Here is an 18,777-nt window from a genome sequence, read left to right as displayed (position 1 = left end):
GCTTAATTGGTTGTTTGTTTTACTCAGAATCTAAATGGACACAGTTGGAAGAGTTGGGGGCTGTCACTATACTGAGCTGTTCTGAGAATAAACCTGCTTAAGGTAAAAGATAAGCTTCAGACATACTCCTCCACCACATACTATTATCAGAACTAAGAGGAGTGTAATTAGCAGATGGGACTGGATGGGCCTCAGTTCAAGAAAGAAACAGAGAGTCTTCAAGCTTTACTGGTGAGGGCTGGAGGTACAGATTAGACGCAAGGGGCCCAAGCAAAATTTGAGTAATCAGGAGAGAAACTCTCCCCACTTATACCCATCACAAAGGAAGATGGCTGTTTGAGGTCAGTCATCTTAGTTCCAGGATGTCACTGCAGGAGTTCCTCAGGGTACTGTCCAAGGACCACCCATCTTCAGCTGCTTCATCAATGACCTTTCTTCTATCACAAGGTCAGAAGCAGGGATGTTCGCTGATGATTAAACAATGTTCAGCAACATTATAACTCCACAGATACTGAAGCAATCCGTGCACATATGAAGCAAGACCTCAACAATATTCAGGCTGAGGCTAATAAGTGGCAAGTAACATTTACGCCATACAGGTGCCAGGCAAAGACCATCGCCAGCAAGCGAGAATCCCAACCATCTGCAGACCATCGCCAGCAAGCGAGAATCCCAACCATCTGCCCTTAACAATAAATGTCACCACCATCGCTGAATCCCCCAACTATCAATGTCATGGGAGTTACCATTGACTAGAAACTGAACTGGACCAACCCATATAAATACTGTGGCTCCAATAACACAACAGAGGCTGGGAATTCTGTGGTGAATATCTCATCTCCTGACACCCCAAAACCTGTCCACAATCTACATAGTACAAGTTAGGAGTGTGTTGCACAAGTCAGGAGTGTGATGGAATACTCTTCATCAATCATGATTTCACTGAATGGCAGAGCAGGCTCTATGGGCCACATGGCCTACTTCTGCTCCTACCTCAAATGGTCTTATGTCTGGATTAATGCAGCTCCAACAACATTCAACAAATCTGACACCCTCCAGGACAAAGCAGTCCATTTTATTGGCATCCCATCCACTGCCTTCAACACTCACACCTTCCACCACTGATGCACAGTGTGTACCATCTACAAGATCCACTGCAGCAACTCACTGAGGCTCCTTTGACAGCACCTTCCAAACCTCCGTGATCTCTCCCAAATAGAAGACAAGGGCAGCTGATGCAAGGGACTATCACCACCCGCAAGATCCCCTTCAAGCCATGAACAAGAATGACTTGGAACTAATCATTGTTCCTTCATTGTTGTTGGGTCAAAATCCTGGAACTCCCTCCCTAACAGCACTGTGGGTGTACCTACACCATATGGACTGCAGTGGTTCAAGGCGGCAACTCACCACCATCTTCTCAAGGGCAACTAGGGATAGGCAATAACAATGCTGGCCTAGCCAATGACAGCTACATCCTGTCAAAAGATTTTTTTAAAAATACATCCATGGTGAAAAGGAGACTTTCCCGTCTCCCAAACTAGAAAATGTTGAGGCCGTGGAGAGTGAAGGTGGATGAGATTATAAATGTGAAGAGACTGACAAGGGAAGGAAATTAAAGTAGGAAGAAATTAGTTTCATGGGGGCAAGAACAGGCTCGAAAGAGAAGGGAAGAAACTTTTTCCACTGGTCAGAGGGTTGATAACCAGAAGGGACAGACACAAGATAATGGGGAAAAGATCTGGAGGAGAGATCAGGAGAATGTTCATTTGCAGCAAGTTGCTACAATATGGAATTCATCTGCAGAAGGGATGATGGAACCATAGTCAACAGTAATTTTCAAAATGTAGTTGGATATGGAGAAAAAGTATGAGTGTGGAATTAATTGGATAGCTCAAAACACTGTGGGCTGAAAGGCCTCCGTCTGTGATGATTCTAAGGGTGTCAAAGGTGGAATTAATGGGGTGATTGAACAAAATAGCAGCTGCATTAGTATTATGCTGAGTGGATGGCCAAAGGCGAGGCAGTTAGTAATTTTACAGTGCAGTTCTAAGTGACTTAGAGGAAATCTTTGCCAGGGACAAACACAGCAGGAAATATAGTTGGAAGGAGAACGTAGGTAGTGAGAGATTCAGGGGAATGGTTAGAGATGACTCTCACAGACAGGCTGTCCACATCATGTATGCGGCTTTTGGGTTGAGAAAATTGATTAAGAAATTTAAGAGCTGAATGTCACAGTACAGATGATGTTGCAGAGAGGTAGGGTACAGGAGGTGCAGGAAGACAAGCACTGATCCGAGAGGAACTCTGGAGTTGATTATTTGGGAGAGGCAAGGAAAGGCATTTATGGAGCTGGCGGTATCATCTGACAGTAGCATTGGAACCACATAAGGGGAGGCCCATGTGGCTAAACGATGCATGAGGATTGTTGAAGGAAGATGGCACAGACAATCCTGTCAAACACAGTGCAGAACAAGGAGGGATAACTCACCATGGTCACACTCACAAAGGATCTCATTCTTGTCTTTTGCCAGGGCTGCTTTGGTGTTGCAAGGTGAGCAGGTGCTGGTCTTGATGGATTGGAGTGGGGAAATTAAATTGCAGTTATAGGAACAGTTAGGAACTCAAAGTTATGTCAGATCAGGCACTTGTTTAAACAGTAAGTTGTTTTAACAGTGGTGTTAAGGTAGCTCGTTTGCTTGCTCTTCTAAAATCTTATTCCCTTAATGAGCTGACTACTCTGAGAACAAGTCATTTTTAAGTTACAAGCACTGCAATAAACATGCACACTCAACATTCAGATAGTTTCCTGGGCATTCGGGGAAATACGGTGTCTGTAGCATTGCATTATTATGTTCCATAAATCAGCACATTTCCCAATTCTGTAATTTCATCAAAAAAACATTTATTTTTCCAACTATACAAGAAATTTACCTTAGAAAGCCTTAGGCACAGGAAGTTTAAAACAAATCCAATGAATTATATCACCAATGTACTTAATCGACTCGCAGCAAACAACATACAACAACATTTATTAGAAAAATAATCTGAGTTACATAAGTTTAATCAAAAGACAACATAATTGCATTTTTCCTAATAGATGTTTAAAAGATTGGGTAAAGGATGCATCAGCTTTCAATGCATAAAACAAAATCTCTCCAGCATTCACCTGGATATCAATTGAGTTTTGCTGTAATAATGTTATGTTTACAACGTAAAGGATTAATCAGTAGGACGGAGATAGGGGTTTATCTGTAGATTGCAATCCAGCAATGAAAAATGTATGTAAGGAGCTGTGCATCTTCCTTTGGCATTATTGGTATAATCATTTTGTGATTATAACTATCAATAACCTGTCAAATAAAAATGTATAAAAACCGCTACCTCCACTTGGGCCACCAGTTTGCATGTGGTGGGTCTTCAGCTGACTGCAGCTATGTGTTCCAGCCCACCTGCAGCCTGACCTCATTTCCCAGGCTGTGTGTGGCTCAGTCAATTGAGCTGATCTGGAAACTGAGCAAGAGGCAGAAATGGCTACATTAGGGAATGATTGCTCGATACATTTCCACATTTAAAAAAACTACCTAAGCTAATAAGAAATGTGGGTCCATTAAATTTACAACATCTTCAGTTTGTTTATAGGGATTTTAGCACTTAACTTATTCACAAGATAGCTGTACTTCAAAATCTAAAAGGAAGTCTGATATTCCTAACTTTCCATTAACATAAACAAGTTAGGTTTAATTTCTCCATTACCATCTATTCCATGTTTCCAATTTTGCTGTAAGCATTAAAATACAGCCTATATTTTTCTACAAAAATACAGAGTTTGCAAAGTTGACGTTTCAATGGCATTTTTACTGTGTTTTCTGTTACACGGCGGCTCTGTAGTTACACCATCTTGGTTTTATTATCTATTTATGTCTGGTTTCATTTATAAATCAACCTGGCTTGAGCCTAAAATGCTTCCTTTGATTATATACAACAGCCTTCAGGCTCATTTGTACTCTGCAATACTGACATGCTGCATTTAACATCTTGCAGTTTAAAACTGTTTTCCTTGGGCTCTCTTTACATAACAAAAGACACAGGTCAAACTATGCAGATGGAAATGAGTGTATTCACTTGCTTTTCAGAATTTCTAAGTACACTTCAATGAATAGAACTGAAGAAAATAGAATTTTTTTGAACAAACAATAGCTCCCGAATAAACTGAACAGTTATAAGCAGCGTAAGATTGTCCCAAGTCTTGACACCTTTTCCTCCATGATCTTTCCATGGTTTCAAAAACCTACCATCTTATCTTCCCCCAGTCTTTTTGTGTGTGTGTGTGTGTGTGTGTGAAGGTCAGCACTCACAAATTGGATTGAAATATTGCTTAAAACGCAGCCACTGCGTCTGTTTGTATGGCATTTCCGTTTCCATTTCATCTCAGCACCCTGCAGAAAGGGGGAATTCTGTCTACGTGAGAGACTGAGGATATACTCGGAAGGATTGCTTCGAGAAGGGATTAGTTGATTCGACGTGAGAACTGCACCAGGAGTACAAGAATGTCAACTAGAGTTGGGCGAGAAGGGATTAACGAACAGGTGGTATAATATCTAAACTTTCCATCAGTGAAAGTCTGAACACAGCCCAAACAAGCTGCATCAAATAATGATGTGAGAGAGAATTTTAACCTCTCAAAGGACTTGTTCGATTGCACAAATTTTATATGCAACCCCATTGTGTCAAATATTTCTATCTTCCAGATTGTTTTGACAATTCATCGGAGGTATCTGATTTTATACATGTATGCATGCACTTTCTGCATCATCTGGTTTAAAGTTTATTAGTGTCACAAGTAGGCTTACACTAACACTGCAATGGAGTTACTGTGAAAATCCCCTAGTCGCCACACTCGGGCGCCTGCCCAAGTATACTGATGGAGAATTTAGCACGGCCAACGCACAAACTCTTCCCATTGATCTTTGGTTATGATTTTGTCCTGCTTTTGTGACAATACAAGCAGTTGCTTACAACTTCTTTCAATGGATTGCTGCATCGTCTGTTAAAATAACCTCTCTACTTAACTTTTGGTGCATTTAATTTCTTCCACCTCTGGTGGCAGTGTGGTGCAAGGTGCCAAAATCTGCCCACCATTTTGTGATTTCAGCTCATCTCATCTTTCTCATTTCTTAAGCCAGGTGAGTTAAATTTAAGCACATGATGCTTGTCTCTCCCCCGCCCCCCCCCCCCCACCCCCACCCCCCACTCCCCTGCTGCTGACCTAGCATATCCCTAAACCTCCTCTTACACATTCTAGTGCTGTTCCCAGACCCCACTTCACTTGTTCTGCTGATTAGCCTAATCCAGCTCTCATTCATTTTCACCGCTTCTTGAAATAGATTTTTGGCTCACTTTGTACATTAAAGTTTAAAAAAAAACATTTTCACTTAAGTTTTATATTCCAAAGCGTCGCCACTTTTAAATTAAAAATAAAGCTTTACTTGGCCGTTATTGTTAAATTTGGGGGGGGGCGATGATATTTAGGGTAGCGAGTGAACGCGATGGGTGCTGAGGCGGAGATAGCGAGGCACTAAGGGGACAGTGGATATAGTGGTTCATTTTCCATGGCAACACCTCTACCAATCAGAGTCCACTTGACAACCAATTGGCACTCTTCTCATGAAATATAAATTGTTGTTCCTTTTACATTTGGTATTCTTGCAAATATCCTGATGTGTGCAGGACAAAATGCTTCAAATTCTGTCCAGCCAAACAACCATTAATAGATTAATATACAAGTAAATGTCAGTTTGACAATCATTTCCATTCCTTTATCTAGGTTTAATGCATGACTAATGGGTTTGTAATAGTGACAGTCTGCTCTGAAAATGTGAACCCTGTAAGTCCTTTTTCAGTCTCTTAGAACCTTCCCAGTATTCAATATCTCTCATCATAACCAACAAGACATCAACAATCTCCTCCCCTGTTTCTCTTAGTAATCTGGGACAAATATTCTTCTCTAGAGAGTTATTTCTTCTATAATTAAAGTCATTGGGCCAAATCTTTGATCTCTGGATCGTCAGAGACCAGATATACAACTGAAGATGTGACCGTCTAGAGGTCGTGATGTGCAGACCTATGTGGAAATTGCCTGGGAAGTTTAAACTTCCGATGGGCAAATCCCCTGCTCCCTGAGACCTTGTGTAAATGGCTCTGACTTGGAGCTAGAGTCAGCGACTTTGGACAATTCCAGAGTACTTACCTGGATAGTTACCCAGGAAATATTAGACAGATTAAAACCTTGTCCAACACCTGGGTACCTACACCACTGATTCCCCAATCTACAGCCCTCCCTCCAAACTAAATTTATAAACATATCGGAAATCCGCTCGTCATTGCTGCCGATTGGAAGATTCGGGCCATTAATTCAAGTAGCATTATCATTGATAGGGAGTGCATGAATAGTTGGAGAAATTATTTTGTATATTAATTTTGTGCTTGTTCTTCATTTCAGCTCCATCAGCATCTTTTAGGATCCTGGCCTCTTTCAATTATAGTACTTAAAGAATATTTACCATGATATTTTATTTCTGCAGCTATGACCTCCCTAGATCATTCTCATCCCTCAGATGAATGTTTGAACTTGTTTTCTCGCTTCCTATATTCATCCCCCTGTACCATTCGCTTTTCTCCCTCAAGATTTGGTGAAGTTGTTTTTTCCTGCCTGGATATGCTGCTGATTCTTTTGTTAAACCATTTGAGGTCACACTTGCTCAGTCCACATATATTCATTCTTTGTCTCTATATATCCTGCCTGCTCAGCATTATATCTTTAAACGTGCATCAGATATCCTTTGCAGATGTCTTACTAACAATCGCATTGCCTCCAATCACTTTCCTCAAGCTGTTCTCTCATTTATTTGAATTTAATCTTATTAAAATTATATATATTATATACACACACACACACCTGCTTCATTTTCCTGGGTATTTCTGAATCCCAGGCTACAGTGAGTTTGATCATTTTCTTGTGAATCAGTCTGTGCTTAAATTTATCAAGCTTGAGTGACGTTCCTCAATAATAAAAAAATCCACCTGCTTTCACATAGCTTCTATAAAAATCTCTTGATACAGTAAGCTGTCTTATTTTATTTTAACCTGGTGATCTTTAGCACACTCCTTTATTATTGCAGTTTTCATATTAAAGATATCCAGTCAGGTGCTCATTGCCTAAGTTCCCAACTCTCCCATCTCGCTTTAAATCTCAGATATCCCTAACTTATCGGACTATAATACCTTTTTTAGTTGTTTGGTAGTACAGAACTGGATTGTTGCTGAAAAAAAGGAACATTGCTGAAGTTGTTCGCCTTACACTCATCAGGACAATACCAATAGTAAAGGGAACAACAATTTATACTGCACGAGAAGAGGGAGCTGACTGATTGGCAAGTGGACTCTGATTGGTCAAGGCTTGGCTGTAGGGAATAAACCAGGGAACAGCTGTCCCTCAAGCTTTTGTTTAGTTGAAAACGATGTAATATGTGGATATGCTCCTTCTGTATATGTTAATATATGTGGCTTCTAGCTAACTGAACCACACTATGAGCCTGACTAATAATCTTAAATTGGCTCTCAGTGTAATTGTTAGCACAATCAGGATTGTTTAGCAAGTGTTGCCCAATCGCGGAATCACATCTAATTTTGGACACCATGGTTTGAGTTTTGCAAGCGCGGGCTGGTTGGGTACCATCTGATCTTTGCCTGTTGCAAATAGTTGTCCCTACATAGTTCCTGTATGTTTCTCGGAGTTACCCATCATAGCTGCACAGTCAGTAAACCACTGCTTCGCACGGTTATTTTGAGAAATGTTTGGAGTGACTGCCTGCTTTAAATTCTCTAGTGAAGTTCTGACCGTCTCCCCAGACCAAAACAACTCATAAAATCAAACATATACAGCTGCGATCATGGGATATTAACTCTCCTTATCCTACAAGACTTCTCTGCAGCTTTTGACACACTCAGTGATACTATTCTCCTCCAACACCACTTCTCCACAGATCAGTTCAATGGGACTTGCTTTGCTTGGCTCCACTTTCATTTATTCAATTGCAGCTTCTTATTACTGTCTGAAGTCCCCAAGATCCATTGTTGGTCTCATCCTCCTCTATATTGATATACTACTCTTGACAACTTCATCTGAAGGTCAGTTTTCACACACACACTGATGACAATTAATGCCACCACTTCTCAACTCCTACTTTTCTTGACCCCTCCACTGTCCCATGTCTTTCCAATTCACAATGGCTCAACCCTACCTGGGAAAATCAAAGCCATTGGGGGGAATTTTCCCATCCCATCTGTCACGGGAATTGTAGTGGGTGGAGGCGCGGGAGAGGACCATGCAAAGGTCCATTGACCTCGGGTGGGATTTTCCAGCCGCACTCGCCCCAAACTGGAAAATCCCACTTATTGTCTTTGGTCCCTGTTACAAACTCTGCTTCATTGCCTCCAATTCCATTCTCTGTCTCAGGCTGAATCAGACTGTTTACAACCAAAGCGTCCTGTTCAAAACCGACCTGGAACGTACGTCTTCTCCGACTAAAATGACCACCCACGTCCATCTCTGTAACATCATCCAATAGTCTGTCTGTTGCTGAAACCCTCATTCATGACTCTGTCATCCCCATACTTGATTTACTCCATTGCCTTCTTGGCCAACCTCCCATCCTCCACCCTTCATAATCACCAGCTTGTCTAACTTTCTGCAGCCCATAACCTATCCAACTCTGAGTCATGCTCACCCATCCTTGCTGATCTGCAATAATTGTCAGTCCCCAATGCCTTTTAAAGCTGTCTTTAAATTCCTCCATAAAACCTATTCTCAACCCCCGTAAATTCCTCCAAATCTACTCCCTCATGAATCCCTGCAGTCTCCATCTGACTTGCGCTCTCCCTTCACTCCAACATCAGCCGTGTCTTCAGCCATCTAGGTCTCAGGAATTCCCTCTCGAAACCTATCAACCTCTTCACCTCCTCCTGTCCCTTTCACATCCTCTATAAAAGACGTCTCTTTACCTGGGATGGTGGGGGGTGTTTATCTTATGAGGAAAGGTTGGTCCTGCATCCACTGGAGTTTAGAAGAACGAGAGATGATCTTATTGAAACATACAAGATCCTGTCAGGACTTGCTAGGGCGGATGCTAAAAAGGTTTCCCTTTACAGAAGAGATTAGGACAAGGGGACATAGATTAAAAATAAGGGGTCTCCCATTTCAGACTGAGAAGAGGAGACAATTTTCTTTCAAAAGGTCATAACGCTTCTCAGCCTTTTGGCTAAGATCAAGCGTCAGATCAAGCTCAAAATGGGGTGCAATGCCTTAACTTGTCAGCTTGGATCTTGTTTATCTCTCTTGTGGGGACCATGAATTGGATTCAATCGGATTTTGAATTTGGTTTTTGGAGCAAACAAGGAATGGATTTGGATCTGCCTTGGTCTTTGCTGAGCATTGGCTTTGTAACTTTAAGAATGGAACTCTTCCCCAGAGAGCAGTGGAGGCAGGGTCATTGAATATTTTTAAGGCAGAGGTAGATAGATTCTTGACTAACAAGCAAGTCAAAGGGGGGAAAGAATTCATGTTCCTAGTTAAAATTTGCTTAGTTAGGCAGACAGCAACCTTGGGGGAATGAGATATTCCTTATGTAATAATTTTGTGTTTTATAATTGTCTTCTTTTTCAACAACCTGAACAGAAGTTCTCCCTGTCATTTGAAAACTATATTTCCATAACCCATCCTTGGAGTATTGCAACCCTGAAGGATTAACAAGAGGCTGTAAGGGTAGGTAGCAATATGGAGTTCAGGCCATAATCACATCAGCCATGATCTTATTGAATGGCAGAGCAGACTCGAGGGACCGAATGGCCGACTCCTGCTTCTAATTCACATTTTTCAGCCAAGCATTTGGCCACTGTTAGTACCTCTTTCATTGGTCTAGCATGTTTTCTGTCTGCTTTTGTGAAGCACATAGGATGTGCGAAAACACTTTTTTACCCAGTAAGTAGTTAGGATTTGAAATGCACTGCCTGAAAGCAAATTCAATTGTAGCTTTCAAAAAAGTGGATAGTTATTGGAAGAGAAATGAAGTGCAGGGCTATGGGGAATGGATAGGGTGTGGGACTAGAGCTAGCATGGATAGGAAAGACAGAATGGCCCACTATGCAGTAATCATTCTATGTTTTGTATATTTAACATGCAATATAAATACAGCTTCTGTTGTGGTAGTGCAAAACTGGGATGAATTCAATAAAAAGATTACCCTTTATTGTTAATCCTTCAGGATTACAGTTCTCCAAGGACAGGATGCGGAAATATACAGTTTTCAGATGACAGGGAGAACTTTTAAGATTGTTGAAAGAGAAGACGTTATAAAAACAAAATTATTACAGCAAGGAATATCCCATTTCCTAAGATTACTGTCTGCCTAACTAAATGAATTTTAACAAGGAACACACATTCCTTCCCCCATTTTATCCTGTTCCCAAGATCTAGGCCATTACAATAATACCCCAGAGCACTTTTCCAATTGGTACAACTAATCCCACAATAAAATAATATTTGGTCAGAAGACAGGTGGGAGATTAGAACTATTTCAGCAAGGTTCTGCACAAAGAACTAAAGAGTGGGTAGGGGAAATATTGATCCATTGAAGATTTGTCATCACGCTGGCAGTTGAATGGTAAATACCAGCCATTGGTTTTGATGAGGGCGCGGGAAAGATAGCATCCATATGGTTGTGGTTGACATTACTAATTGGGACACAGGGAATGAATGCAAGGGCAAACCTTCTAGTTCCAACTTTGATCTAGGCTCGAAACATTAGCTCCATTCTCCCTCCACAGATACTGCCAGACCTGTTGAGATTTTCCAGCATTTTCTGTTTTTGTTTCAGATTCCAGCATCCGCAGTATTTTGCTTTTATCACAGAAAACCTACTGCTTATAAAAGTTGGTATTGTGTACCTGTAATACGAGGATGAATCTTTTATTCAATTAGCAATTCCTAAATGCATCGATTTAAATACTTCAATATTTCTAATACAGTGGCACAAAGGCTTCTGAATTCCATACATGCTGCCTAGTGCATGTATCAATGTTAGGCAAGGACAAGACTTGGTTGTGATATCCTTGCGGCAAATGGCTTACTGTCAGTCTCACACTCAAAAGAATGGCTGATTAGATCAGGTATGAGAGGGCTGCTGGTGTCCACTTTCTTGCTTTCTAGCACGTGTGAACCTTCCAGGTAGGAGGCAAGAAAAATTAATGAAATACATCGAGAGGCTGAAGAAAATGTTTTCACAGTCTCTGGGGTGACATTTGCAGTAAGTACTTTATAAGTTTATCAATGGGAAGGTGACAGACTGTTGATAACTACAAGTTCAGTAAAATTAACAGTTGGGCGATTTTTATTTTTTGCACCACTAGGAGGAGCTGTAGCAGTTTTATGACTTGGCACCTGCATTGTCGAAACTAAGTACAATACATTACAATATTAACCAAAAACTGTACATTTTAATCTCAGGACAAGATTATATATTCATCACAGAAACAAGGTATACTGATGTTATACACAGCAACATTCATCTATAGTCCTCAGGCCCCTAGGGACCGCATTACTGTCTGTGACACCATTTCAGACTTAGTTTAATTGTACAGCTGAATTCTTTTCAGCAGATTGCCTTTTCCGTTTGATTTTCTATCTTCTATTCAAGCTGCTTCCCATAATACCGTGCCGAATTTTACCATGAACCTCCATATTACAAAATTCCAGGATAGCTTTATTTGAAGATAAATGTACAGTCACGTAACACGACGGGCCTTTCTCCATTACACAAAGATTGCTTCATCTGGATACTCACAAGCAATATTTTGTTCTCTATTAACATCTCACAGTCCAGAATTTTAAACTGGCTATCAACTCACCTTAGAAAGACTTTTTTAGTCCCTGAAGTACTGGTATGTTAATCACAATGTTTGGATGAGGTACAGAATACTTGGGCTCCAAGACCTTTACCAGTTAATGAGAACTTCAGTAGGCACTTTGGGCACTGATGTGAAACGTCCTCCTGTTGAAAGACAACTTCTTCATGACTGTTACCTTTCCAGCTTGTGCAGAAAAAGGGCTTCAAACAGAAGGGACAGGTTAACTCGCAATAACCAAGACTTGCTTCTGCTCCACCAGCGCAGCTGCTCAAGTGCACCTTGCACTCATCGACAATTCTTCTCCCATTGTGCAGCTCACTCTGTGACTCTGCATCCACAATGTCTTTGCAGAATGGCTCAGTGCTGACAGCAGTGTGTTCCGCTGAAACATCAGGCAGTTCCTCATTAATCGTGCAATGCTCACTCAGTGAACTGAAGACTGTCCACAGCACAGCAGGGTCCTTGCACTTGTGGTAACTTTGCCAGTGCCTGAACAGTTCAGATTTGCTTCCACAGTTCTGTTTACATAAAATACAATTAAACCCAAGATTTGTAAGGAAGTGAATTTTCTTATCCTTAGTGACTGTGCTGGAATCCACAGCTTCTGAACGTTGTCTGTAATGCGAAACCATATGCTTCTTCAATTTAAAACAGGAGTGAAAAGCTTCTTCACAGACGCCGCACTTGACCAGATTTTTCTTCTCACCAAGCTGTTTCCAGTAGTTTGCTGCATGCTTGAACAACTCTTGCTCGGTTTCCCGGCTGGAGTAAATAGGAAATCCACTGATGCATCTACCTTTCTCTTTTCCTGATCTCTCTTCTACCCTCAGTTGCAGTTCTTCCTCATGAATACACAACAGATGAAGCTTCATGTCGTCAAAGGTGGGGGTGACAATTTGGCAACGGGCACATTTTATCTGCAAGGTGCTGCTGAGGCCAACTACTTCAGCTTGTGATTGGTGATCCTCAGCTTGCTTCCTGAAAAGGCAAAGACAACTTCAGTTATAGTGAAGCACGGTGCTTAAACAAGAAAAACAAACATAAAGCGTGTTCCTGGATTCTGTAGCTTACGACGAAGGCAACAATAATATTTCTACAATAAGTTTTACAGGTGGGCTGAAAAATCATTGCAACCCGTCCCGCCTTCCCGAACACGTATAGATAAAGACATCCCATCTGAAAGACTAACCATTACCTGCAACACAATAGAATTTTTATTCACCAAACCAGCAGAAATGTGGTGCCCACAAAGGCAAGCATACTCTTTCAGCCCATTGTATCAGGAGTCACCAATGTATTGTAGGTAGAGGGTTTGGTAAGGGGTGCAGAAAGGTTGAAAAGATGAAAAACAAGGGAAAATGATTTTGAAGCTAAATAAAATGGTTAGACATAAATCATGTTTGAGCCAGACAGCGTCAACATCTAAACTGCATTTTTGGCTTATAACAGTAACCTAATGCACAGAATTTACATGAAATAGATCCCATTGCAGAATGGCTTAGTAAAGCTGAAATATATATGCAGAATGGAAAAGGGTCTACAAGCCTCAATGTCTGTGATAACAGGTTAAATCACAAAAAAAGAGGTTCTGCTGCAATTCTCATTAATTTTAGTAAGTGCTTTGTGGGATTCATTTCCATTTAGTTTCCTGCAGGTTTATTAACTTAAATTCAGCATCTCCACTGTGAAGGCACTGTAAGGTTTTGTTCTTTCAGCGGAGCTCACAGACTAGGCTTTAAATAGCGAGGATGAGTAGGTTTCACTCGTGAGGGGAGGGGTGCTGCTAAGTACATGGGTCGTCTGGAGGAAAACACGCCAACCGGTGTTGTTCAGTCTCAACAAATACCATATCCACGTCCTCCTCCAGAGTAACCCAACCAAGAAAAACAAAGGGCTGAGTGTGTCTGGATCACTTCACGATCATAAATGTTCACCGTGCCCTCTTGCTGACTTGTACAGTAAATCCAACCTCGCGGACGATCTTATCATTTCCTACCTAATACAGTTATCATGGGCTAGTACGTAAGAGTGAGTAGTGTTTAACGGTATGTTTTATTCAGGAACAGCTCCCGCTCCTTTCTTTCTCCCAACAGCCGCTTGGTTCAGCCATAAACAAGTTTTTCTCCCCAGAAAACCAAGTGGTTCTGTCCTGTTCTCTGTCCATGAATATCACACTGTCGGAGAACAAAGGCTCAGGGTGCATATTAATAGTCTAATCATTAAAGGTGAAGAAAAGCTGATCTCACATCCAGTTTCCAGAGCACATACGTTGTGAGTAATGTGGCTCGTTTCCTAATATGGTGTCTAACTATCTGTTACCTAATAAAAGCATATCCCCCCCCACTCCTCCCAATGACTGGTCTGTGTTTCACAGGTTACTCACTTTTTATAAACCTGCAGTATGAAGAGCCATTTAATACTGCACCACTTAAATGAATTAAACAACAGTGGAAAAAGTAATCCTTCACAAGAGCGATCTCCACCACAATTTTACTGCTGGAAAATTCAACTTGCTCAGAAAAGAAATTAACTGTTAAACAACAAGTTCAACTTGCAGCTTCATGAAGGACTTTAAACATAATGTTTATACAGTGCTCCACACACAAGACAACGACTTCCCGAGAGCACGGTCATGGAGAAAGATGGATACTGCAGAGGATTCGGGAGTGGTAGTGGAGGTCCAAGCACTGCTTTCTTTTGAAGAGGAAGCAAGGGAAAATAATTTAGATGAGTTTTCCACATGCCAGAAGCATCATCAAGGTAAAGGATCAGATAAATAAGCCAAGGATGCAGGAAATAAGCAATGGTCTGTTGGTGGAGTAATGGAGAGTTTGGATTGGGAAATAGCTCTGGAAGAGATTTTGCTCGTAGGCTGGAATGAGAATTTTGAACTTGACTGTCGTGGGCCTGGGAAGCCAGTGTCTCTGGCCAATGTCCCAAAAGTGGAAGAAAATAGTCCTCGAGTTGGACTGGATGCAATGTAGAATGTTTAGATTGAAATCCAGACAAAGGTACGGTTGTTTCCACCCCATCTAGGAGTTACCCAAGCAGATAGGAAGATTAATGGGATTGATACAAGCTGGCAAGAAATGAAGTTTTTAAAAAGCTTCCGTTGTGAAGACACAAAACTATGGAAAGTATTGATCCATTGAAGATTTGATATCATGCTGGCAGTTGAATGGTACATATCAGAAACTGGTTTTGGTGAGGGCATGAGAAAGAATAGCATCCACATGGCTGTGGATGACGTCACTAATTAGGATGCAGATAACGAATGCAAAGGAACCAAAGACAAGATTCCGATGTCAAAGTGATCGCAAGACCCATAGGAAGAAAAACTGAGGGAATGAGAGATGTTGTATTTTGGCAGAAGGCATAAGGAGAAGCAATGTATACATAAGGGCAGATTCTAAAGAATGTCCAGAGACAAAGGGGTGATGGTGGTGGATGGAGGGGGGGGGGGGGGGGGGGGGGTCATGTGCACAGATCTTTCACGGTTGCAAGACATATTAGGAGAATGGCTAGCAAAATGTATGGGATCTTGGGTTTCATAAAGAAATATTGAGTACAAAAGTAAAGAGGTTATGTTGAATCTTTATCAAGTTCTGGTTAGGGCACAACTAGAGTAGTGCATTTGGCTCAAATCTTCACACTTCAGGAAGGATGTGAGGATCCACGCAATGGTGCAGAAAAGATTTACAAGATTGGTTCCAGTGATGAGGGAACATAGCTACAAGGATAGATTGGAAGCACTGGGGTTGTTCACCTTGAAGCAAAGGAGGTTGGTGGAGATTTGATAGAGGTGTACAAGATTACGACAGATTTGGGTGAAGTTGACAAAGTAAAGCTGCTCCCATTAGCTGATGGTATAAGACTAGAGAACACCAATTTTGGGCAAGAGATATCGAGGGTATGAGAAGAATGTTTTTCTGCATCAAGTGGTAACGGCCTGGAACGAGGGTGGTGGAAGTGAAGGTGATCAATGTTTTCAAAAGTAACTTGGATAGACACTTGCGAGAAATAAACTTTCATGGATATGGGGGTAGAGGAGGGAAACAAGGCTGATTGGATGGTTTTACAGTGTTGGAAATGAGTGTTTTATTCTGTTAATTTATTTTGCCACAACCATCGCCATTTTAATGAATTGATACACGTATGCTGTATTTAATTTGTGCTCAGACCCGCAGAAGTTGGAGGTTAAACAGACAACTGACAGCGATCAAATTACTTCATTTTATCTCCCTGTCTAACCGAGGAACTTGTGCTAAGGTGTGCAGACATCAACAGTCGCCTCATCGACTTGACTGGGCAAGAGCTGAGAGCATTGTACACTGCTGGCACCCCATGAGTGATTTCCAGCTTTGGCTCAGAAACCAATCCCCATTTATATCATTGCACCAATGGGAAAATTGGTTCTGACTTGCAACATTTTGGCTTATAAGTTCCGACTTGCAACATTTTGGCTTGTAATGTGCGTCCCAAGTCCAAAGACTGCCTGAACACAGCTTTATTACCTACCAACTGTAGCAACTCAAAGCAATAACTCTTCTGAATTTTCCACCTTGGTGCTGCCCAAGTACAAATCCAAATCAGTATGCTCAAAGTATAAACCATTAGACTATATTTCAACATGCAATGGTTACTGGAAGTACTATTTTTTTTATTAGAAAACCTGCAAGCACTGCAAAAAGAATGTAAATGTCTCAGTCTTCGGATCAAATCAGCTACATTCTCTTACCTACAGTTTATCTTACTAAAGAGCAGAAACATTAACTTAAAACTTTAAGCTGAGGCTTCATTTCAATACTGAGGAAACTGCTTTAATAATTAGCAAAACAGCTGGAGCCACAAAATCTTATTTTAAGCAGATCCTGCAAAGACTGAAATAAAAATAGTAAGGCAGTGACAAGCAAACCACAAACCAAGGGGAGATAGTGGTGTAGTGGGGCTGTCATTGGACTAAGTAATACAGGGACCCAGGCTAATGCTCTGGGTTCATTGGTTCGAATCCCACTATGGCACTTGGTGGAATTTAAATTCAAAATTTGCAGTATAAAGCTCGTTTCGGTAATGGTGACCATGAAATTATCATTGATTGTTGTAAAAACCCATCTGGTTCACTATTGGGAAGTAAATCTGCCATCCTTACCTAGTCAAGCCTACATAAGACTACAGAGCCACAGAAATGTGAATGCCTAACTATTCTCTGAAATCGCCAAGCAAACTACTTAGCTCAAGGGATTAGGGAGGCGCAAAAAATGCTGGCATTTGCCAATGATGCCCACACCCTCATCCCTCCCACAATTGGTGCACTTTCCAGTTTTACTGTTTTGTTAATTTCCTTGTTGAAGAAGGCAAGGAAATGGAATGGAAGGCAGATCTGCAAATCTTTCCTCATTTCGTAACAGAGACCGTCCGTCACCTTTATGAATCATTTAAAGATGAATGATATGAGAAAATAAGGACCATTTCAAACCATTATTAGATTATTGATAATGGATGACTGTAATTTCAGCACTTAAGGGGGAAATTTGCACATTCTCCCCATGTTTGCATGGGTTTCCTCCAGTTGCTCTGGTTTCCTCCCACACTCCAAAGATGTGTTAGATTGATTGGCCATGCTAAATTGCCACTTAGGGTCAGGGAGATTAGCAGGGTAAATACATGGAGTTATGGGGATAGGACCTTTGTGGGATTGTTGTTGGTGCAGGCTCGATGGGCCAAATGGCCTCCTCCTGCACTGTAGGGATTCTATGATTCTATTCTATGATCAATCTATACTAATCTCATTTACCAACACTTGGTCCATAGCCTACTATATTTTGGTGATTTATGTGCTTGCCCAGATGCTTCTTAAAATGTTGCTCGAGTACCTACCGCCATCATCCTCTCAAACAGCGTGTTCCATAGATCTACCTGCTCCTAAATTCTATGCCCTGGCTAAGGAAGGCACCACACTATCTACCTGTGCTGTCACCTTCAGGGATCTATGGACTTTTACACCAAGGTCCCTTTGTTCCTCAATACTCCCTAGGGACTGACCGTTCCTTGTGTAAATCCTATCCTTATTAGGCTTGCCAAAATGCATTACCTCACACTCATCAGGATTAAATTCCATCCGTCACTGCACTGCCTGACTTACCAGCTAAGCAACACCAATCTGCAGCCTAAGAATATCTTCCTATCAACAACACCAATTTTTGTATCATCTGCAAATTTACTAATTATACCTTCAAGATTCGCATCCAAGTCATGAATGTATATAACAGCAGAGGGGTCCCAGCATCAATCCCTGTGGTACACCGCTGGTGTGGAGATGCCGGTGTTGGACTGGGGTAAACACAGTAAGAGTTTTAACAACACCAGGTTAAAGTCCAACAGGCTTATTAATGGCATTTGCTACCAAATAAACCTGTTGGACTTTAACCTGGTGTTGTTAAAACTCTTGCTGTGTACACTGCTGGTCACAGGCTTCCAATCACACCATCATGCTTTGCCTCCCATTAACAAGCAATTATTGGATCCAATTTGCCAACTTGCCTTGTATCCCATAGGAGGGACCAGCTTTCCATCTGGGACCTTGTCAAAGGCCTTACTGAAGTTCATGTATTTAGTTACCTTTTCAAAAAACTCAATTAAATTAGTTAGACAGGAGCTGCCACCAAAATCCATGCTGACTATCTCTAATCAATCCCTGAATTTCCAAATGTTGATTAATCCTGTCCCTCTCAATTTTTTCCAATAATTTTCCTACCACTGAAGTTAGACTAACTGGCCTCTAATTACCTGGCTTATCCCTGCTGCCTTTCTTGA

General features: G+C 41.3%; 1 protein-coding gene across 11 annotated transcripts in view; it reads right to left on the bottom strand.

Annotated features, from left to right (window-relative positions):
• Window positions 1–2,886: 2,886 nt before the first annotated feature.
• Window positions 2,887–18,777, bottom strand: part of znf438 (zinc finger protein 438) — a 221,783-nt gene continuing 205,892 nt past the window's right edge. For 9 of the 11 annotated variants that reach the window (XM_078233454.1, XM_078233471.1, XM_078233399.1 and 6 more), the window contains one exon: window positions 2,891–12,942. In XM_078233454.1, coding sequence (XP_078089580.1) covers window positions 12,003–12,942 — 940 coding nt within the window. In that variant the 3' untranslated portion in view covers window positions 2,891–12,002. Of the gene's footprint in view, window positions 12,943–18,777 lie in introns of all 11 variants that reach the window. The other 2 variants (XM_078233407.1, XM_078233445.1) reach the window with 1 other exon arrangement.

The sequence above is a fragment of the Mustelus asterias genome, chromosome 2 (genome assembly GCF_964213995.1).
Source record: "Mustelus asterias chromosome 2, sMusAst1.hap1.1, whole genome shotgun sequence".
In the NCBI taxonomy this organism is placed as follows: domain Eukaryota; kingdom Metazoa; phylum Chordata; class Chondrichthyes; order Carcharhiniformes; family Triakidae; genus Mustelus; species Mustelus asterias.
The sequence above is the reverse complement of the archived record's forward strand: the minus strand, read 5'-3'. Positions and strand labels throughout refer to the sequence as shown.